This window comes from Epinephelus fuscoguttatus, linkage group LG6, assembly GCF_011397635.1.
Source record: "Epinephelus fuscoguttatus linkage group LG6, E.fuscoguttatus.final_Chr_v1".
NCBI classification, from domain to species: domain Eukaryota; kingdom Metazoa; phylum Chordata; class Actinopteri; order Perciformes; family Serranidae; genus Epinephelus; species Epinephelus fuscoguttatus.
In genome coordinates this window covers 45,790,681-45,813,863 of record NC_064757.1, presented here as the reverse complement: position 1 = coordinate 45,813,863, position 23,183 = coordinate 45,790,681, and the positions used below count along the sequence as shown (strand labels likewise).

The 23,183-nt window shown below is 44.8% G+C and overlaps 1 protein-coding gene across 2 annotated transcripts in view; it reads right to left on the bottom strand.

The window, feature by feature from the left end:
- The window catches only part of ercc6l (excision repair cross-complementation group 6-like), a 43,237-nt gene continuing 20,054 nt past the window's right edge, over window positions 1–23,183 (bottom strand). The window contains exons 1-3 of one of the 2 annotated variants that reach the window (XM_049577826.1): window positions 8,667–8,804; window positions 7,261–7,305; window positions 1–4,992 (exon numbers count right to left, since the gene is read on the bottom strand). In XM_049577826.1, coding sequence (XP_049433783.1) covers window positions 1,158–4,992; window positions 7,261–7,305; window positions 8,667–8,722 — 3,936 coding nt within the window. In that variant the 5' untranslated portion in view covers window positions 8,723–8,804 and the 3' untranslated portion in view covers window positions 1–1,157. Of the gene's footprint in view, window positions 4,993–7,260; window positions 7,306–8,666; window positions 8,805–23,183 lie in introns of those variants that run through there. The other variant, XM_049577825.1, reaches the window with a different exon arrangement.

The following is a 23,183-nucleotide window of genomic DNA, read 5'->3' as shown; positions in this document are numbered from 1 at the left end:
ATGAATGATGAATATAATAATTATAAAATCCTCTGCGACCTTCGTGGTCATACTGAGTCCAAACCCAATGAAAACAAAGAAATGCAGATTAAAAAAAATGTATTTCAAATTTTCATTTGAACTTTTGCAGTTAATATTTACAAATAAAGGTTACATGTGAAAATCTTGTTGGAATCAACAGATGACAGGTAATAAAATCTGTTGTTATTTATCATAATGGATGAATGAAAAAATGAAGTGAAGATGTCCCCAGGTGCAGTTCATCCTGAACCAGCTCAACACAAATCAGTAACTGTCGTTGACACGTCTTTAACACCAACACACAGACTTATTATTTGTCTGCTGAAGATGTCAAAACATTCATTTTATAGAATAAAATATGTGCGGTCGTATGTGGTGCTTAACTGAAGTGTATTACGAAACAGGCAGGACGACCAGTACAGAAGCTAAACTATGTCCTGCTGTGGGCGGGGTCAGCAACAAAATGTCTTTCAGCCCCCCAACCCCAACCCTAACCCCTAACAGGAGCTGCTGGTCTACTGCTGCTACGATCTGTTAGTTTGTGGTATTGTGTGACTTTGGTGAGTCCAAACCAGCCCTTTAAACACCAAAGTCACACAATACCACAAACAAAATAAGTATTTGAGGCAGCAGCAGAACAGCAGCTCCTGTGTTTAGAGAGGTAAAATTACTGTCTTTGTCAGAAGAGTATGGCTTTGAGGAGAGCAATGTATCAGCTTCATTCTCCAGCTGGAAATCACTGTCTGACAGAAAGGTAAAGGAGTGAAAATATTCTCAATATAGCAAATACTTTAAATGATATTGATATTTTTGAGTTGGACTTTTTTTTTTTTTTAGGTGGCTAAAATATGTTCCGTTGCTGACCCGTCCACAGCAGCACATTGCTTAGCTTCCATGTCGGACTCCAGCCTGCTTCTCCAAACTGGGGGAGTGCCAACTGACATCTGCTGCAGGTAACATGCTGACAATTAATAAGTACCTCATAGCACCCCACTTCAAAAACAGTTCAACATGACAAATTCAAAGTTAAACAATGAGTCTGCATGGACAAACTAAGACAGCCAGCGAGGCCCCAACTGTCCTCTCTAACAGTATAATTTTAGGTTGTGGTCGAAGTTGTTCGTAGTATTGTCTGATTAGCTTCTCTGACTCAGCTGTCGGTACAGTTGGATGGTCATGAGCTGAATTTCAGGATCTCCAGGTTTGATGTCGATAGCTCTCAGGAAGAAACCCAGGGCCTCGTCCAGCTTCCCTTTGCTGCGGAACTCCTTCCCTCTACTGACCAGGGAGTCGAAGCTCTCCTCCTCCATGACCTCCTCCGTCCCGTTCATCTTGACTCCTTCATCAACAGTGCACTGATCCATTCTTTCATCGGAGGCTAGCTCGGGCTCACTGGCCGACTCCTCCATGTTACTGCTGGACCCTTGTCCCGACTCATCATCCTCATCTTCTTCCTCCTCCCCCTCCGTGTTTAATGTCTCTCCGATGGTCTCCTCCAGCTGGAGCTCATCATGAGTTGAACCAATGATGTCCTCCTCTTCAGCCTCATCAGAATGCCTCTCTGAAATATCACCTTCCTCTCCGTCAGCTGAGTCTTGGTTGTGGCTCTCCTCCAGCTGGAGCTCATCCCGAGTTGAACCAATGATGTCCTCCTCTTTGGACTCATCAGAAACGTCTTGGTTGTGGTTGTCCATGTCGTCGATGATGGACTGAAGGAGGGACCGGCGTGAGGCCACGGACGTGTTTCCTCCGGTGCTCTTTCTTGACCATAGAGGGGTTGGGCCTGATGGCACCGATTTAGGTGTTGATGCACCAAGAACCTGGAATGAGTTGTCGAGTTGACTCCTATCATCATCATCATCATCATCATTATCTTCTTCTTCACTATCATAAATCACTGCTGCTCTTTTCTTCTTGAAGGTCACAATGGAATCATTCGACTTGTCCATTTCAGAGGTGTGGCCGTTGTTGAGGCTTTGCATGAGTGCTTCTCTCTGCTGTCTCTCAGAAAGGGATTTATTGATGTCAAAACTCCCCTCGACCTGCAGCTGTGACAGCAGCTTCTTCTCTTCTTCTTCGGTCTGCTGATCCAGTACATCGTGGTCTGAGAACATGTCACTGTCCTCAAGCTGCAAATTGAAGTTGCCTTCAAAGGATTCGAGCCCAGTGCTGGCTCTGGATGATGTGTCTGCTTTGAAGCTTGACATGGATGCTTGTAAGGCAGAGAGTCGTTTGTTTTGCAGGGGTGTGACATGTGGATGCCCCAAGTCCATCTTGGAGTCGTATTTTGAGTGTGAGGTTCCAGTTAGCAGCTGTTCATCTTCATCGACCGCTGTAACATACACCAGGCTGTGGTCACCTGCCAAAGCAGCTACAGCTTCAGACACTGCAGACTCATCCATCAGTTCTTGAACGGAGGCATCTGCCATGTCACATGCAGCAGCAGCAGCACTGGTCTCCGACATCACCAAAGACTCCTCAATCACCTCCTGAGGTGATGGGTTTGCTACTTCTAAGTAACTCCTCTCCTGCTTGACAGGGTGGTGTTTCGGGGAATCCAGGTTGTGTTCAGAAAGCTTGTCTTGGCTAACTTCCATAACAGGTTGTTCCTCTGACATACTGTTATCTGCAGTTAGATCGATAACTCTGTCACTCAGATTCTTTCGGGCATCCTGCTGGTCAGAACCAGACTGGTCCAAGTCCACCACAACCGGTGACCTGTTGAAGTCATGCTGTGGATAGGAAGGACTTGGCCTTGGGTTTCTTGGTTTTTTCTCATTGGACTGCCGACTTTTGTTGTTGTCCTCAGGTTGTCTGAGCCAGGCGGGTTCTGTACTTGATGCCATGCTCTCTGCCAGCTGCAACTGTAACTCTGACTCAGCCTTCATCAGCTCCTGGGCCTTCTGGACCCTCCCTTCTATATAGTGTTGCGCCTCTTGGTCCTCTGGGTCCTCGTCATGGTTAACATCCAGGGAAAACATGAGATCGTGGTCAGAGATCCCAAACATCTCCATGGCATGGAGGTGGGCGATGTGTTGGTCCAGTTCAGGGTCAGTCCTCCTGTGTCTGGAGTGCATGGCCTGAAGCTGCATCTGTGTGGACGATGACCGTGTGTCCTCCAGAGTAAAGAGCTCCTTCAGCTCCTGCTTGCTAAAGTACCGAAAAGGGTTCTTCTTGTCCCCAGTATTCTGTCTGATGAGGGAGTCTTTGAAAACCTGACGCCTGTAGATCTTTTCCTCGACAGTGCCGCAGGTGATCAGCCTGTAGATCACGACGTTTTCAGTCTGGCCGATGCGATATGCCCTGTCCACTGCCTGAGCGTCTGTCGCTGGGTTCCAGCTGGGATCATAGATCACAACTCTGTTTGCTGCTGTCAGAGTGATGCCAACTCCTCCGACCTGGGTGGTCAGGAGGAAGACAGAGTAACTTTTGTCAGTCTGGAACTTAGTGATGCGCTTCTCTCTCTCTGCAAGCTGAGTTATTGTCCCATCTAGTCTCATGACTTTGAAGCCTCTGTTGCCCAGGATGCGTTCAATGATGTCAAGCACTTTCCTGTAGTGTGCGAAGACGAGTGTGCGGTGGCCCTCTTCTCGGAGCCTTTCAAGAAGTTCAAACAGAAAGACAAGTTTCCCAGACTCGGATATTAGGGTGTCGTCAGGAACGTTAGCAATGCTGCCTGTGTCTGCCTCCATGTTTTCATTCTGCTCATTCTCAGGTGAACTCTCCTCCAAGCCTAACTTAGCAATGGCTGTAGCAGAGAGAAGTCTCGGATGGTCGCACAGCTTTTTTAATATGTTTAATTCGGCTAGAGGCGACTTGGTGGTCATGAGCAGCTCCTTGATGTGGTCCAGCGACAGGAACTGCGTGTATATGTCTTCCTGGACGGAGCTCAGGTAAGTCCAGACAATCAGGTCGTTCTTTCTCGTCAGCTTGGGCATCACTGCTCCAGAATCTTCTGGAGGGTTTGGGACATGGCTGTCCTTGTTGTCCGAATGTTCCTCTTTGCATGGCTGTGCACCTTTCATTTTGTCTTTCTGCACTTCTGCTTTTGTCCTGCGGAGGAAATAGGGTTTGATTATGGCCATTAGGTTTTCAGACATCCGAGACCCGAGAGCCTTTTCCCCTGGAGTGGCGTCCTTCTCTCTGGCCCGGGTGATGGGGTTCTCATACTCTGCTTTGAATGTTTTCGCTGTGCCGAGGAGAGTGCCTTGACAAGCAAAGTCGAAGAGGGCCCACATTTCTTTCAGGTTGTTCTGGACTGGAGTGCCTGTCAGAAGAACTCGGTTCTTCGAAGGTATGGCGTAGGCACTTTTGGCTGTTTTGGTGGTTGTAGTTTTTATCTTGTGTGCCTCATCCAGGATCATGTAGTCCCAAACAAACTCCTTGCCACAGTACGATGACAGCTGCTGCCAGTTGCTGATAAGCATAGTGTAGGTGGTAATGATGACACCACTTCTCCTCTGGACTTTCTCCAGATTCCTGGTCCTCTCTTTGCCGGCACCATGAAACTCCTTCACCCTCATACCGGGAGTCCATTTGGCAAACTCCTTAGTCCAGTTTGTGATGAGTGAAGTTGGCATGATCAGCAGCGTGTGTTTAGCCAACTCGTTGTCGTACATACCTGAGAGGAAGGATATTACTTGGATGGTTTTACCGAGGCCCATGTCATCTGCCAGGATCCCGCCTTTACGACCATCTCTGTACAGACTGTACAAGAAGGCCACTCCATTTCTCTGGTAGTTATAAAGTTTGTCATATAACTCTTTGTAAAGCATTAAACCACTGTTGTTAACGTCGACAAACTCTTCATCATCTTCTTCCTCCAAGTCATTCTGAGCAAGAAGATCTTCAATTTTCTTTATCCTGCTTTCAAGTTTTTGACTCTGGTGAATGTCATAGGCCCGTTTGAAGAACTTCAGTGCTTTCTTTATGTCCCCTTGTCTGGCAACATCTTTACCATCCTGTATGAATCTGAAAGAAAGAAAAAGTGGGTTATTAATGACACAACACAGTCGTCTAAACTAGAGCCGCAACTAACGATTTCTATTATAATAAGTTTATCAAAACTCAAAGCAAAACTCTGCTTCTACAGTTAGCCTGAGGATGTTTTATTTCTTTTTTTTTTCTTTCCAAGAATCAGTTTAGGTTAACTTTTAATTACTTTAATTGTTCTAGTTGTTGGTCTCTGGAAAAAAGTGTCGTGCTCTCACTAGATCTGATGTACTGATATTTCTGTAGATTAAAAATGTATTTTCATTTCTCTTCTCGGCCGTAACATTCCCTCTAAAGATCTATTTTTGTTTGAAATATACACAGAATAAGTCTGAGGGAGAATACATCACATTAACACCAAGTGGAATAATTGTCTTGTGTTCAGAACATCTGGTCTGAGATCAGCTGTGCAGGTTGTGAAACCTCATTTTGTGGTGTGAGCAGCACAGTCTTGTAGTCTGCATGTGGCTTTACGCAGATACATTTAAATACACAAGAAGCCTGACACCTGCTGGTCAAAATGAGTTACTACACCAGTCAGCTGCAGCGAGAGGACATTGTAGATGTAAACAGAAAACACGTAGCCATCCTGTGTTGAATCAAGAGGGACATGAAATAGTCTCTTAAAAACCTTGTCAGATCCAGTCCTTCTGCCTCACCTGAAATAAAGAGTGCCTCCACTAATGTCACACTAAGTCTCACACGGCCAGACGTCTCTCCACACTTGGTTTTAGTGTTGAGCCAGCACTGGAGAAAGGTCAGGCTGAACCCATTATAAATCTGCACTGAGCCAAGAATTAAGGAATTTTGGACAGATGTTCACCAGTGAGCAAATTTTTATAGACGTGCGAGTTGTACAAGACAAAAGATTTAAAGCATTCACATGGAAAAGCACCAGAGACCGAGCACTGGGCACTGGCTTCAGGAAATGTCTGTTTTATTTTGGAAAAATTACAGACACAATCAAGGACAAACAAGAATTAGGAATGCACAATACTGGAATATTTTTGCCAATATCCAATTTGCCGATATATGCGTTTTGGATTATGTCAGAAAATAAGCTCTGTGGCTAACACAAGTTTATGATACTTACAGGTTTTGTTCAGTGAGATAATCTTTACATATGAACACATTTCATACCGCATTTGAAGCGTAACTGCGATCGCCAGAAGTAAAAAGCTAACGTTAGGCTTTAACGGACTACATGACTACTCCACGGTCGCATGACTCTTGACGTCACCGCCACTAAGCTTTCAACTGATTTCGGCCGCTTTATTATAAAAACATTGTATAATGGGGAAATCGGACTGTTTAAGCTAAATAAGAAGCTGTAATGGCGGACTGCCAGCTCTCTCGCCTGTTCAGGGGTGATGACGTTTAATATCCCCGACAGGGTTTGTAGTCGTATTGAGCAACTTGTTAGCAACCGCCTTTTTTACGACACATAAAAGCTTCAAAATTCACAAGTAGGGTATTTACTGACGTGTTTTATGTCGTAGAACAAAACCTGAAACTCGCTTAAGCTTTTGTTAACCACAGACCTTATTTGAGGCATTTTACCAAAATCCCATTCAAAAAACGTATCGACTTTTAGACAAGAGAACTGGAAGTGCTAAAAGCGCTAACGAAGTTCCGGGTATACTGGCACACTCTATTGGACATCGAATCGGGACGTTGTGAATCAAAATCAAATCGATTCAGGAAATCAGTGGTGATACCCCGCCCTAGTTATTGGTGTTTCTTGCACAGCGCTTAAACAAAGTGTGGGGATTATAGGTCTGGCTATGTGAAGCTAGCTCAGTGCAGACGATGAAACCTTTTGGCCTGTATTTAGGACAGTGGCAGCGTGAAAGAGGGAGAGAGGGAGGGACGACATGCAGCAAACGGCCACAGGTTGAAACTAAACCTACGGCTGCTGTGCCAAGGACGCAGCCCCTGCACATGGGACGCCTGCACCACCAGACGTACTTTAAAAGGAAGAACATTTTTAACAATGTGACAGAAGTTATTCAAGATTCACGATATTTACTGTCACTTTGGTTTGAAAAGTAGAAACATGTGGAATGCTTTTACTGTGAGGCTCCACTAAAACCCCCAAAAAAGAGCAAATATAAAAAGGCACATGAGGTGCAATATAATAAAATATAACCAATGTGTAAAATTATATGGAAAAATATCTACATTCAAGGCAAACTGATGATCTTTGTTTTGCAAGAAAAGGTGTATTATATCATTTGTTAGAGTTACCTGCGGTAAGCTTCCATCTTGTCGTCTGTGCTGATGGACAGAGACCTGTCGACACAAAGTCAGGGTTAGAAACACCGTCACATCCAACACACATCCAAACTACAGCTGCCGCAGGAGCAGGTGGAATAAAGTTTAAATTAAACCCTGTTTACTTTCAGGAAATTATCAATGCAACAATCTAAAAACACTCCCAGTCCTTCACTCAAAATCCTACTTGTGTAAAAGTACAGATACATTATTGGATTCATGTGGGCCGGTTAAAGCTGGCAGTCAGCAGTAACAGCACAGACGTATTATGCAGTAAAAGTACATGTGCAGCAAAAGTACAGAAGTATTGTCAGCTTCTCGTGGTAAAACTTCAGAGTCATTCTCAGCTTCGTGTAATAAAGCTACACAAGTATTGTGAGATACATGCAGTAAAGTACAGCAGTACTCTGAGCGTCTTGTCGTAAAAGTACCACAAAACTATGAAAGTATTCTCAGCTTCACACACGTGCAGTAAAAGTACAGAAGTATTCAGCTTCAGGCAGTGAAGGCAAACGTATAAAACCTTTTTCAGCTGTCATCAACGTATCAGCAGTAAAACACCACCAGTATTATCAGCTTCATGCACGAATAGTACAAAGTACATGTTGTGTAACTGATCTTTAATCTGTGTGACATTATTACATATTCGGGGTGGGGAAATTTTTTGTGTGGCAAAATCGTATCGTTATGTGGATGCCACGTATCGATTTTGAAAAAAAAAGATGTAAATTATTAATATTATAAATTCAAATTAAACTTTAGGTAGCTGACGAGAAGAATATAATCAAATGCTTTTTCATTCCAGTGGAAACATTTTGTTGCATTAAACATTACTGAAATGAGATGAACAGACTGAAAACTTTATCTTATCGGATAAAACAGATCTTATTAAATCTTAAAGATAAAACACGTTCACAAAGTTTAATAAAACACAACACATTTAAAACTGAAATAGTATTATATTGCGACTCGTGCATTGTGATCATATTGTGGAGCCTGTGGTGACTCACAGCCCGGTTACATAGTTAACACTGAAGCATCAGAGTCACAGCAGCATGTCGGGCTGCTCCTGAAGGTCCCTGCAGACATCTGAGGGGTCGTCACGTGATTAATTTGAGAGGAGGAGGAGGAGAAGATAAAGAAGATGATGAAGCTCAGCTCTGACGCACTAATCTGTTGACAATCCAGTTATGACGTATTAATAAACTGTGGTGTTAAAACTTTTACACCTCTGTCTGTCACGTTATTTATTTTGTAGTTTTCCGAGTCACTGCTGTCTTCTGACGTCACCAATCTGTTACCGTTAGCATTAAACGTGGCTAGCCTTTAGCACTGATGCTAACTGTTAGCATTCCTACATTAACGTTAGCTGTACTCACTTTTCCAGTTTCTCTGAAATCTCCGCATCTTCTCCGTGACGCTGAGAGACTTCCATCCCGTTAATGTTCCCGATTCACCGACACGAACAACGAAACGAACCCCGGTAAATTCACGGGTTATCTAAGCCTCACAGTCGGACACAAACACCCGCAACTGATGAGACGTTCACTGACACAACTTTATATGTTGTTGTGTTTGAACCCGCAGCTTCTCCCCCCGCCAAATGTAAACAGCCAATCAGAGAGGACGCTGCGGTGACGCTACGGCGAGGTTGTCCAATCCGAAAACATAAGCGTAGAGTGGGCGGGGTTAAAGTGGAGCTCAGCCAATGAGCAGTGTTTATCCAGGCAGGAAAGCGAAAGCTGTTCTCCTGTTGAAACGGTGACATTTAACTTAATGTTTTAATGTTTTCCAGGAATGACCCTGAATTCAAGGTTTGGAAAGTTCCTAAATTTCCAGACTCCGTCACAGTTAGTTGGGAAAAAAAGAAAGTTGCAAGTGTTGGTTTAAACGAAAGAAATATGAATAATATCAGCACGTCTCCCACAGTCAGGATTTAAAAAACACTGAGGTTATGAGTGAGAGTCAGTTTGTTTTAAATCTGTAAGTGTTTTTAATTTCTTAATTTTATTGGATTTTGATACGATTTTTCTCTGTAATATATATCTGATGAACAGGCCAAACGTAATACACAGATTTTTAATTGTTTTTTTTTTTTTATTTTGCTCATAATGTGATGAACAATATTAATTTATGGTAACAATTGTTTCTGAACCACTATAAACTCACACAATACATTAAAACCTAAAATGACCTCGAGCAGGCTAAAAAAAATACTTAATAACATACAAACATATTATATTTATATTGAATAAAATAAATACTGATAAATGTTTGTGTTCTGTTCATGGGGAACACAACCTTTGAGCCCCCAGTAAAGCTGCTGTTGTTTATAAGTGTTTGTAATATTATGTCCCCACTTCTGTAAACTGAGGAGGATCAAATAAAGGAAACATTGTAAAAACAAAACGTCAGCAGAAACACCTGCTAATGTAATAAAGTGTGCTACACATGTCAGGATCAGGAGCTGCCATCAGGCTGTGAAGCATGTGCAAAAAAGTAATCTGGAAATTCCCCAGAGCAAAACCAGCAGCAGAAAACACGCACGTCTTGTTGGCACATGTGTGGACGGGTCTCGGCTGCAGGCTGCAAAACATAAAACACACATGACATAAAAAGTTGTTTGGAAAAACGTCATTTGAACTCTGTTTTTAGCCTCATTGTAGCCTGTAGCTCTGACTGCCTCTCTGTGCACTGCACCAACGTTTTATGTCAGGGCTTCAGGACACTTGGATCACTACGGACGAGCAGTATGGAGATATTTTGTGGTTTCAGTGATGTGTTTTTGGATGTTTGAATCTGGGGCGCCGTCAGCCTCCATTAGGTGGAGTTGTGTTGCTACCTCCTCTCCCCTTGGATCTCTGCAAGTGATGTGAGGACTCTAAAACTTCACCTGAGCCTCCCTCACCATATGGGTGAGTAGATAATGGCTGAATTTACATTTTTGGCTGCACTATCCCTTTAAAAGGAAACAAATTTTGTTCCACAACTTGAAGGATTGAAAGAACAAAATCCAGATTCTCCCTCTCACAGTCCTTCATCCGTCTGTAATGAAGATGCTGAGGGGAGATGTATCAGAGTAAGAGACACATCATATTTAGGAGTTATTAGTATTTCCCACCTGTCTGCAGCTGCTGAAGAAGAATCCTCTGCGAGGAGCTGGACAGAGGGACACAAACGAGGTCAGAGGAGAGAAATTCTTTGAGGCAAAACACTTTCTTTAAACATTGTGTTTTACTCTCTCAATAAACAAGTTTGTGCATTTGTTATAATCCACGTCGTCCACCACCTGTGCCTTATTGATTTGTATTGATTGTACACATTTACTGAAGCTGCCAAGTCACTGTGCTGCGATAAATATTTTCCCACTTGATTATTGATGACTGAAAAGTACAATGTTTCTGTGTGAGATGAAGGTTGACAGAAATATAAAACAAATACTTCAGTACTGTAATGAAGTGTTGTTACTTTGTTACATTAAAACACTAATTCTTTTAAATCTAAATGAATTTCATGCACATTTTTATTTTACTGAACTATTGTTTCTGTTGTTCCCACACGTCTGTCCGTTACATTTGGAGCTGCTCGGTGTGTGAGAGCTTTCTGAAATAAAAGAATGCAAAGGAAATGAGAGTTTGTGGCCTCATGGTCGCTCCATCTGCTGCAGCTCCTTCCTGTCTTCACTGTTGACCACAGGAAATGACCCAAATACAACCAAAGAAGAAAAAGGTGTGAGATCTGTACTTTTCTTTCTTTTTGCTTCACCTGCAGCTGTGTTTCTACACCTGAATATAATGTTAGCTTTGCAGAATGAACTCTATCTGGAAATCTGTTGAATTTAAGGAGGAGGAGGAGGAGGAAGGTTAATGTGTCTCTTCAAAAGATCCAGAATCAGCTTTGTCTCATCTGAATCACAGTTTGTCTTCACACGGTTCACAGTTAATAATCAGTCTGTTATCAGAGCATAAAGAACACCACAGAGGAGCCGTGTGTGTTTACAGAAGCTTTTACTGTGAAGCTTCAAGGCGATGGCACACACACAAGAAAACAGCAGACGATACACAGTTTACAAACATGAGTTCAACTTCACGATAACATCTCGAGCACCTTTCAAAGACTTTCTGCGTCTTTTTTTGGTGAAATGTTCTCTGAATGAAATCCACTTAAACTCTGCAGAGCTCCGTCTCAGTGGCTCTCATTGGTCCACATGTCTCTCACAGTCACTTCATTAACATCAACTAAATCATTACACAAATACACAGTGTGATATAAAATAAATGGTTTTAAAATGTGGAATTAACTCACAGGTGTAAAGATATAAAATGTGCTCACACAGTTCAGGTTTTCACATCTGTGATCACCGTGGAAACACACACTGGAGGCTGGTTCAGAATAACGGAGCCGACTCCAGAGCTTTGACCTGAGCAGCAAACACCAGGACTCTTTTCTTCACCTCGGCGCTGATGTCGGCCTGCGAGGCTCGCGGGTTCTGACGGAGGAACTCTGAGATGCCCAGGATACACTCTCTCTGAGGAAACACAGAGACACAACAGGACACGTGATGAAGTCCAGGATACACACACTCTTTATTTCTTATTCATGCATGTTTTTAAATCTGAAATGCAACCAGAGTTACGTTTCTTTATCAAGCTACTGCTGATCCTACATGCATCTCAGCACACGTCGGGTATCGGTCTGACAACAACAAGCCTCTGGGGACAAATATTTTGGGAGACCTGGTTTAGCCGGCGCCTGATATCTGGTGTTGGAGGTAACAATTTACATGCGTGGTTACAGGAATATATTACATCTCAGCAGTGATCAAGTAATATCATGTTACCAACAGGATTTCAGGTGATATTATTCCATGTACAATGTCATGTTACCACCCAGAATAAAGTGTTCATTGTCCTTTTTTTTCCCGTTTATCCACACCGATCACTTCCACCAGCCAAAACATCCCCCACAGCTTGTGCCTCTTACACTGCCTGTTTGAGGCAGGAATATCGCGCAGTTATGCCGCCTCGCCGTTCTGTATAAAGGCTACAAATGTGAAACAGAGTCGCAGACGATGTGGTTCTGTTGGCTGAAAGCTGAGGTAGTAACAGCGCTGCATCAACATCTGTGTGAAAGGGACAGCTGGCAGGACGGGACGATGTGATGGTACGACAATGTGTTACATGTGCGACGCACCACAGGAGATTTATAGAGCAGCTAGCAGCAGTTAGCGGCTAACTCAAAGAACATTCATTCATTCTTTTTTTTTCATTTCTTACCCTCCGAGCAGAGGACGAGATCAGCCGCCATATAACAGGGACGCTACATGATTGTTACTGACATGTGATGTCATTGTTATTGTTTATAAAGAGCTGCTGACACGTATGTTATATGTCACACTAGAGGCCGATGCTGTCGTGTTGTTCACACCTCTTCTGCTTCTGTGATGTCATCATGCTGTCTGACATCACACTCTGGAGCGACATGACGCTGCTGTCGTTTGGTTCTGTGTAAAAATGTAAAGGCAGCACAAAGAAGGGTCGTTGTTGCTGCTCTATAGCGCCATCTGTGTGTAAAAATGGCGCCAGACTTTGTGGTGATTTTGCCTCTTTTTGTTGAAGTCATTTTGTATCACTTCATGATGTTTTGTCTCTTTTCATTTTTTTAGCCCCTTTCTGTATTTATTTTGTGCCTTTTGTCGTCATTTTTGCCTCTTTTTGGTTGTTTTGCACCTTTTTATGGTTATTTTGTGTCTTTCTGGTCTTCTGTGTCTCTTCATGGTCAGTGTGTTTTTATTTGAGTCACATTTTGCGGGTGAGGGCCGTGGGGGCCCTGACACTGGCTCTTAACTGGCCCCAGTTAAGTAATCCCCCCATGTCCCCTGCAGGCGGCGCACAGGTACCTTGTAGGCGTCCACTTTGTCCTGTCCGGTGAAGCGGTTCAGCAGCTCCCTACTGACCTGGACGCCCGTCACTGCTGCCAGAGTCGTCCTGTCCTGGTCAGTCTGAGAGGTCAGCCAGCGCAGCAGCGCCATCTACAGGAGGGAGGAGACATTTTAAAAGGATCATCACAGTGGTTTCATGTTTTAGCTCTTTAACAACCACCCTCAGCTCCTCCAACACCTCCGACTGCTCCACTCATTCAGCATCTAACACGCCCTCCACCATCTAACACACCCTCCACCATCTAACACGCCCTCCACCATCTAACGCACCCTGCACCTCACCAGCTCCTGTGATCGGCCAGTTTCTACAGGATCTGTGGTCAAATCTGTTTTAAAGCCCACTGAGCTTGTTGTCTCCCTCCCTCCAGTGTCACATTATTTCCTTTAGTAGAAACTTTACTCTGAGTGATGACGAGAGGACCGGCCTTCACCTATAGTTACACCTGTACCAGGTGAGTCCTGCCTCTGTGTTTGGTTTCAGGTGTTCTGTCCTCAGAGTAGATTCATGCTGAGCCACATTAGTTGAGTTTTGTTTTATTAATTTCTTCTGGCTGATATTCACTATATGGTGGAAGACGACACTGATCTTTGACTCGAGGAAAAGTAGAAACACTGCAGTGTAAAAATACTCTGTTACAAGTTAAAGTCCTGCATCTAAAATCTTAACCACAGGGTGTCTACAGGTATAACCAAGTTACTGTTAGTTATGATAACAATTGCGTGAGTTTGAGTTTAATGTATTTAACATAAAGAGAAAACAAAATCTCATCACTGTCATAAAAGCTATTTATTACCGCTGCAGCTCTTCAGTCTGTCCGATGATTGTAAACAGTCACCAGGTCCATCAGGCCGGAGACATCACGGTAATGTGACTAAAAATATTTAAGACCCATCGACTCTGAATTTTTAACCAACTGAAGACTTTCAAGGACTTATATTAAGGAAACATAATTTAAGACTTTATAAGGACCTGTGGACACCCTGTGATTAAAATAACATCAGTATGAGAATCAAAATATACTTAAAATACAAAAGTAAAAGTGCTCATTATGCTGAACGGACCTTTTCAGAATAATATATTATTGGATTATAATTAGGCCCCCACCTACCTCACAGAACTTTTAACCCCCTATACTACCTCCAGATCCCTCAAGTCGGCTGACCTGGGGCTCCTAACGGTACAACGCTCCAATTTTAAACACAGGGTTGACCGTGCCTTTGTGGTTGCAGCCCCCAGACTCTGGAACAGCATCCCCCCTTCTATCAGATTTGCCCCCTCCACTGACTCGTTTAAATCTAGGCTCAAAACATATCTCTTCTCAAAAGCATTTGTATCCCCCTGACAGATAAAAAAAATGTATTTCAAATTTTCATTTGAACGTTTGCAGTTAATATTTACAAATAAAGGTTACATGTGAAAATCTTGTTGGAATCAGCAGATGACAGGTAATAAAACCTGTCGTTATTCATCATAATGGATGAATGAAAAAATGAAGTGAAGATGTCCCCAGGTGCAGTTCATCCTGAACCAGCTCAACACAAATCACTAACTGTTGTTGTTCATTTTATTGAATAAAATATGTAACCTTCAATGTTTTAAATGGCATTTTGTGCAAATATTCAGGTACTGCGTTCACTTAAAGGGATAGTTCGGCTCTTTTGAAGTGGGGTCGTATGTGGTGCTTAACTGAAGTGTATTACGAAACAGGCAGGAGGACCAGTACAGAAGCTAAACTATGTCCTGCTGTGGGCGGGGTCAGCAACACACGAAACACGGCAACAGCAACAGAGTTGCTGAGGGGCTAACGGCTGCCAGTGTGGAGCTGTACATTGAAAATAATAGGGCCGTATTTTTTGACAAGCGCCATTTGACGCCGGTGTGTTTTGGCCTTAAGTGTATGCTGAATTGAGAATATTTCCAGCATCATACCTTTCTGTCAGACAGCCTGTTCAGATGGGGAAGCCATGAACAGCTTCAGTTCCCCATCTACTCTGTCATCAAATCCACCAGACTCCATTGAGAAAATCAGTAATTTTAGCTGACTGAACACAGGAGCTGCTGCTGCTACGATCTGTTAGTTTGTGGTATTGTGTGACTTTGGTGAGTCCAAACCAGCCCTTTAAACATCAAGGTCACACAATACCACAAAATATTCTCAATATAGCAAATGCTTTAAATCAGGGGTGCCCAAATACTTCTCAGTGGAGGGCCAAAAATGAATCAGGGTGGAGGGTCACGGACCAAAACTAAACATTCATGTTGCAGTGCATTTAATTAAATGACTATGATATAACTATGCAAAATAAACAGTCATACAAAGTAATTTAGAAAATGAATAACATTTCTGTTTATTGAAAGCAGAAAAATAATAAGTACCAGGCCTATGTCTCTAAAAACATGGGACACAACATGTCCCTACAAGACCAATATATTACAGTCTCCACTGTCTTGAACAATCATTTTCAAATAGGAATATAATTGAACAACAGCTTTAGCTTTTTAGCCTTTTCTTGTAAATCACTGAACTGTGTTTACATTAATTTCAGCTGAAACATTAACCATACAGAGCAGAACATGCTCCAAAGTGCCAGACATTTCACGCCTAGGCCTCCAATACATTCATCACTGCTGACGGGAGCTAAACAGCGCCACCCTACCCTCAATGTAACACAATGCTGATTTGTGGTCAGTAGAGGAAGTGCAACAATAAATAAATATTTAAAGAGATATTCCGACTGCTGGCAGCGGGAAAATAATAATTATTTAATTATTGAAAATTTGAGCATGGGCCGCGGGCCAAAACTAATCGGCCCCAAATTGGGCAGCCCTGCTTTAAATGATATTGATATTTTTGAGTTGGACTTTTTTTTTTTTTTAGGTGGCTAAAATATGTTCCGTTGCTGACCCGTCCACAGCAGCACATTGCTTAGCTTCCATGTCGGACTCCAGCCTGCTTCTCCAAACTAGGGGAGTGCCAACTGACATCTGCTGCAGGTAACATGCTGACAATAAATAAGTACCTCATAGCACCCCACTTCAAAAACAGTTCAACATGACAAATTCAAATTCAAAGTTAAACAATGAGTCTGCATGGACAAACTAAGACAGCCAGCGAGGCCCCGACTGTCCTCTCTAACAGTATAATTTTAGGTTGTGGTCGAAGTTGTTCGTAGTATTGTCTGATTAACTTCTCTGACTCGCGTCTCGCCGTCGGTACAGTTGGATGGTCATGAGCTGAATTTCAGGATATCCAGGATTGATGTCGATAGCTCTCAGGAAGAAACCCAGGGCCTCATCCAGCTTCCCTTTGCTGTGGAACTCCTTCCCTCTACTGACCAGGGAGTCGAAGCTCTCCTCCTCCATGACCTCCTCCGTCCCGTTCATCTTGACTCCTTCATCAACAGTGCACTGATCCATTCTTTCATCGGAGGCTAGCTCGGGCTCGCTGGCCGACTCCTCCATGTTACTGCTCGACCCTTGTCCCGAATCATCCTCCTCATCTTCTTCCTCCTCCCCCTTCATGTTTAATGTCTCTCCGATGGTCTCCTCCAGCTGGAGCTCATCCTGAGTTGAACCAATGATGTCCTCCTCTTTGGACTCATCAGAATGCCTCTCTGAAATATCATCTTCCTCTCCATCAGCTGAGTCTTGGTCGTGGCTCTCCTCCAGCTGGAGCTCATCATGAGTTGAACCAATGATGTACTCCTCTTTGGACTCATCAGAATGCCTCTCTGAAATATCATCTTCCTCTCCGTCAGCTGAGTCTTGGTCGTGGCTCTCCTCCAGCTGGAGCTCATCCTGACTTGAACCAATGATGTACTCCTCTTTGGACTCATCAGAATGCCTCTCTGAAATATCATCTTCCTCTCCGTCAGCTGAGTCTTGGTCGTGGCTCTCCTCCAGCCGGAGCTCATCCTGACTTGAACCAATGATGTCCTCCTCTTTGGACTCATCAGAATGCCTCTTTGAAATATCATCTTCCTCTCCGTCAGCTGAGTCTTGGTTGTGGTTTCTCCAGCTGGAGCTCATCATGTGTTGAACCAATGATGTACTCCTCTTTGGACTCATCAGAATGCCTCTCTGAAATATCATCTTCCTCTCCGTCAGCTGAGTCTTGGTCGTGGCTCTCCTCCAGCTGGAGCTCATCCTGACTTGAACCAATGATGTACTCCTCTTTGGACTCATCAGAATGCCCCTTTGAAATATCATCTTCCTCTCCGTCAGCTGAGTCTTGGTCGTGGCTCTCCTCCAGCTGGAGCTCATCCTGACTTGAACCAATGATGTCCTCCTCTTTGGACTCATCAGAATGCCTCTCTGAAATATCATCTTCCTCTCCATCAGCTGAGTCTTGGTCGTGGCTCTCCTCCAGCTGGAGCTCATCCTGAGTTGAACCAATGATGTACTCCTCTTTGGACTCATCAGAATGCCTCTCTGAAATATCATCTTCCTCTCCGTCAGCTGAGTCTTGGTCGTGGCTCTCCTCCAGCTGGAGCTCATCATGTGTTGAACCAATGATGTACTCCTCTTTGGACTCATCAGAATGCCTCTCTGAAATATCATCTTCCTCTCCGTCAGCTGAGTCTTGGTCGTGGCTCTCCTCCAGCTGGAGCTCATCCTGAGTTGAACCAATGATGTACTCCTCTTTGGACTCATCAGAATGCCTCTCTGAAATATCATCTTCCTCTCCGTCAGCTGAGTCTTGGTCGTGGCTCTCCTCCAGCTGGAGCTCATCCTGACTTGAACCAATGATGTACTCCTCTTTGGACTCATCAGAATGCCTCTCTGAAATATCATCTTCCTCTCCGTCAGCTGAGTCTTGGTCGTGGCTCTCCTCCAGCTGGAGCTCATCCTGAGTTGAACCAATGATGTACTCCTCTTTGGACTCATCAGTATGCCTCTCTGAAATATCATCTTCCTCTCCGTCAGCTGAGTCTTGGTTGTGGCTCTCCTCCAGCTGGAGCTCATCCTGAGTTGAACCAATGATGTACTCCTCTTTGGACTCATCAGAATGCCTCTCTGAAATATCATCTTCCTCTCCGTCAGCTGAGTCTTGGTTGTGGCTCTCCTCCAGCTGGAGCTCATCCTGAGTTGAACCAATGATGTACTCCTCTTTGGACTCATCAGTATGCCTCTCTGAAATATCATCTTCCTCTCCGTCAGCTGAGTCTTGGTCGTGGCTCTCCTCCAGCTGGAGCTCATCCTGAGTTGAACCAATGATGTACTCCTCTTTGGACTCATCAGAATGCCTCTCTGAAATATCATCTTCCTCTCCGTCAGCTGAGTCTTGGTCGTGGCTCTCCTCCAGCTGGAGCTCATCCTGAGTTGAACCAATGATGTACTCCTCTTTGGACTCATCAGAATGCCTCTCTGAAATATCATCTTCCTCCGTCAGCTGAGTCTTGGTTGTGGCTCTCCTCCAGCCGGAGCTCATCCTGAGTTGAACCAATGATGTACTCCTCTTTGGACTCATCAGAATGCCTCTCTGAAATATCATCTTCCTCTCCGTCAGCTGAGTCTTGGTCGTGGCTCTCCTCCAGCTGGAGCTCATCCTGAGTTGAACCAATGATGTACTCCTCTTTGGACTCATCAGAATGCCTCTCTGAAATATCATCTTCCTCTCCGTCAGCTGAGTCTTGGTTGTGGCTCTCCTCCAGCTGGAGCTCATCCTGAGTTGAACCAATGATGTACTCCTCTTTGGACTCATCAGAATGCCTCTCTGAAATATCATCTTCCTCTCCGTCAGCTGAGTCTTGGTTGGCTCTCCTCCAGCTGGAGCTCATCCTGAGTTGAACCAATGATGTACTCCTCTTTGGACTCATCAGAATGCCTCTCTGAAATATCATCTTCCTCTCCGTCAGCTGAGTCTTGGTCGTGGCTCTCCTCCAGCTGGAGCTCATCCTGAATTGAACCAATGATGTACTCCTCTTTGGACTCATCAGAATGCCTCTCTGAAATATCATCTTCCTCTCCATCAGCTGAGTCTTGGTCGTGGCTCTCCTCCAGCTGGAGCTCATCCTGAGTTGAACCAATGATGTCCTCCTCTTTGGACTCATCAGAATGCCTCTCTGAAATATCATCTTCCTCTCCATCAGCTGAGTCTTGGTCGTGGCTCTCCTCCAGCTGGAGCTCATCCTGAGTTGAACCAATGATGTACTCCTCTTTGGACTCATCAGAATGCCTCTCTGAAATATCATCTTCCTCTCCGTCAGCTGAGTCTTGGTCGTGGCTCTCATCCAGCTGGAGCTCATCCTGTGTTGAACCAATGATGTACTCCTCTTTGGACTCATCAGAATGCCTCTCTGAAATATCATCTTCCTCTCCGTCAGCTGAGTCTTGGTCGTGGCTCTCCTCCAGCTGGAGCTCATCCTGAGTTGAACCAATGATGTACTCCTCTTTGGACTCATCAGAATGCCTCTCTGAAATATCATCTTCCTCTCCGTCAGCTGAGTCTTGGTCGTGGCTCTCCTCCAGCTGGAGCTCATCCTGAGTTGAACCAATGATGTACTCCTCTTTGGACTCATCAGAATGCCTCTCTGAAATATCATCTTCCTCTCCGTCAGCTGAGTCTTGGTCGTGGCTCTCCTCCAGCTGGAGCTCATCCTGAGTTGAACCAATGATGTACTCCTCTTTGGACTCATCAGAATGCCCCTTTGAAATATCATCTTCCTTTCCGTCAGCTGAGTCTTGGTCGTGGCTCTCCTCCAGCCGGAGCTCATCCTGAGTTGAACCAATGATGTACTCCTCTTTGGACTCATCAGAATGCCTCTCTGAAATATCATCTTCCTTTCCGTCAGCTGAGTCTTGGTCGTGGCTCTCCTCCAGCTGGAGCTCATCCTGAGTTGAACCAATGATGTACTCCTCTTTGGACTCATCAGAATGCCTCTCTGAAATATCATCTTCCTCTCCGTCAGCTGAGTCTTGGTTGTGGCTGTCCTCCAGCCGGAGCTCATCCTGAGTTGAACCAATGATGTACTCCTCTTTGGACTCATCAGAATGCCTCTCTGAAATATCATCTTCCTCTCCGTCAGCTGAGTCTTGGTTGTGGCTCTCCTCCAGCCGGAGCTCATCCTGAGTTGAACCAATGATGTACTCCTCTTTGGACTCATCAGAATGCCTCTCTGAAATATCATCTTCCTCTCCGTCAGCTGAGTCTTGGTTGTGGCTCTCCTCCAGCTGGAGCTCATCCTGAGTTGAACCAATGATGTACTCCTCTTTGGACTCATCAGAATGCCTCTCTGAAATATCATCTTCCTCTCCGTCAGCTGAGTCTTGGTCGTGGCTGTCCTCCAGCCTGGAGCTCATCCTGAGTTGAACCAATGATGTACTCCTCTTTGGACTCATCAGAATGCCTCTCTGAAATATCATCTTCCTCTCCGTCAGCTGAGTCTTGGTTGTGGCTCTCCTCCAGCTGGAGCTCATCCTGAGTTGAACCAATGATGTACTCCTCTTTGGACTCATCAGAATGCCTCTCTGAAATATCATCTTCCTTTCCGTCAGCTGAGTCTTGGTCGTGGCTCTCCTCCAGCCGGAGCTCATCCTGAGTTGAACCAATGATGTACTCCTCTTTGGACTCATCAGAATGCCTCTCTGAAATATCATCTTCCTTTCCATCAGCTGAGTCTTGGTCGTGGCTCTCCTCCAGCTGGAGCTCATCCTGAGTTGAACCAATGATGTCCTCCTCTTTGACTCATCAGAATGCCTCTCTGAAATATCATCTTCCTCTCCGTCAGCTGAGTCTTGGTCGTGGCTCTCTCCAGCCGGAGCTCATCCTGAGTTGAACCAATGATGTACTCTTTGGACTCATCAGAATGCCTCTCTGAAATATCATCTTCCTCTCCGTCAGCTGAGTCTTGGTCGTGGCTCTCCTCCAGCTGGAGCTCATCATGAGTTGAACCAATGATGTCCTCCTCTTTGGACTCATCAGAATGCCTCTCTGAAATATCATCTTCCTCTCCATCAGCTGAGTCTTGGTTGTGGCTCTCCTCCAGCTGGAGCTCATCCTGAGTTGAACCAATGATGTACTCCTCTTTGGACTCATCAGAATGCCTCTCTGAAATATCATCTTCCTCTCCGTCAGCTGAGTCTTGGTTGTGGCTCTCCTCCAGCCGGAGCTCATCCTGAGTTGAACCAATGATGTACTCCTCTTTGGACTCATCAGAATGCCCCTTTGAAATATCATCTTCCTTTCCGTCAGCTGAGTCTTGGTCGTGGCTCTCCTCCAGCCGGAGCTCATCCTGAGTTGAACCAATGATGTACTCCTCTTTGGACTCATCAGAATGCCTCTCTGAAATATCATCTTCCTCTCCGTCAGCTGAGTCTTGGTCATGGTTTCCTCCAGCTGGAGCTCATCATGTGTTGAACCAATGATGTCCTCCTCTTTGGACTCATCAGAATGCCTCTCTGAAATATCATCTTCCTCTCCGTCAGCTGAGTCTTGGTCGTGGCTCTCCTCCAGCTGGAGCTCATCCTGAGTTGAACCAATGATGTACTCCTCTTTGGACTCATCAGAATGCCTCTCTGAAATATCATCTTCCTCTCCATCAGCTGAGTCTTGGTCGTGGCTCTCCAGCTGGAGCTCATCCTGAGTTGAACCAATGATGTACTCCTCTTTGGACTCATCAGAATGCCTCTCTGAAATATCATCTTCCTCTCCGTCAGCTGAGTCTTGGTCGTGGCTCTCCTCCAGCTGGAGCTCATCATGTGTTGAACCAATGATGTCCTCCTCTTTGGACTCATCAGAATGCCTCTCTGAAATATCATCTTCCTCTCCATCAGCTGAGTCTTGGTTGTGGCTCTCCTCCAGCTGGAGCTCATCCTGAGTTGAACCAATGATGTACTCCTCTTTGGACTCATCAGAATGCCTCTCTGAAATATCATCTTCCTCTCCGTCAGCTGAGTCTTGGTTGTGGCTCTCCTCCAGCTGGAGCTCATCCTGAGTTGAACCAATGATACTCCTCTTTGGACTCATCAGAATGCCTCTCTGAAATATCATCTTCCTCTCCGTCAGCTGAGTCTTGGTTGTGGCTCTCCTCCAGCTGGAGCTCATCCTGAGTTGAACCAATGATGTACTCCTCTTTGGACTCATCAGAATGCCTCTCTGAAATATCATCTTCCTCTCCGTCAGCTGAGTCTTGGTCGTGGCTCTCCTCCAGCCGGAGCTCATCCTGAGTTGAACCAATGATGTACTCCTCTTTGGACTCATCAGAATGCCTCTCTGAAATATCATCTTCCTTTCCGTCAGCTGAGTCTTGGTCGTGGCTCTCCTCCAGCCGGAGCTCATCCTGAGTTGAACCAATGATGTACTCCTCTTTGGACTCATCAGAATGCCTCTCTGAAATATCATCTTCCTCTCCGTCAGCTGAGTCTTGGTCGTGGCTCTCCAGCCGGAGCTCATCCTGAGTTGAACCAATGATGTACTCCTCTTTGGACTCATCAGAATGCCTCTCTGAAATATCATCTTCCTCCCCGTCAGCTGAGTCTTGGTTGTGGCTCTCCTCCAGCTGGAGCTCATCATGAGTTGAACCAATGATGCACTCCTCTTTGGACTCATCAGAATGCCTCTCTGAAATATCATCTTCCTCTCCGTCAGCTGAGTCTTGGTCGTGGCTCTCCTCCAGCCGGAGCTCATCCTGAATTGAACCAATGATGTACTCCTCTTTGGACTCATCAGAATGCCTCTCTGAAATATCATCTTCCTCTCCGTCAGCTGAGTCTTGGTCGTGGCTCTCCTCCAGCCGGAGCTCATCCTGAGTTGAACCAATGATGTACTCCTCTTTGGACTCATCAGAATGCCTCTCTGAAATATCATCTTCCTCTCCGTCAGCTGAGTCTTGGTTGTGGTTTCCTCCAGCCGGAGCTCATCATGAGTTGAACCAATGATGTACTCCTCTTTGACTCATCAGAATGCCTCTCTGAAATATCATCTTCCTCTCCGTCAGCTGAGTCTTGGTTGTG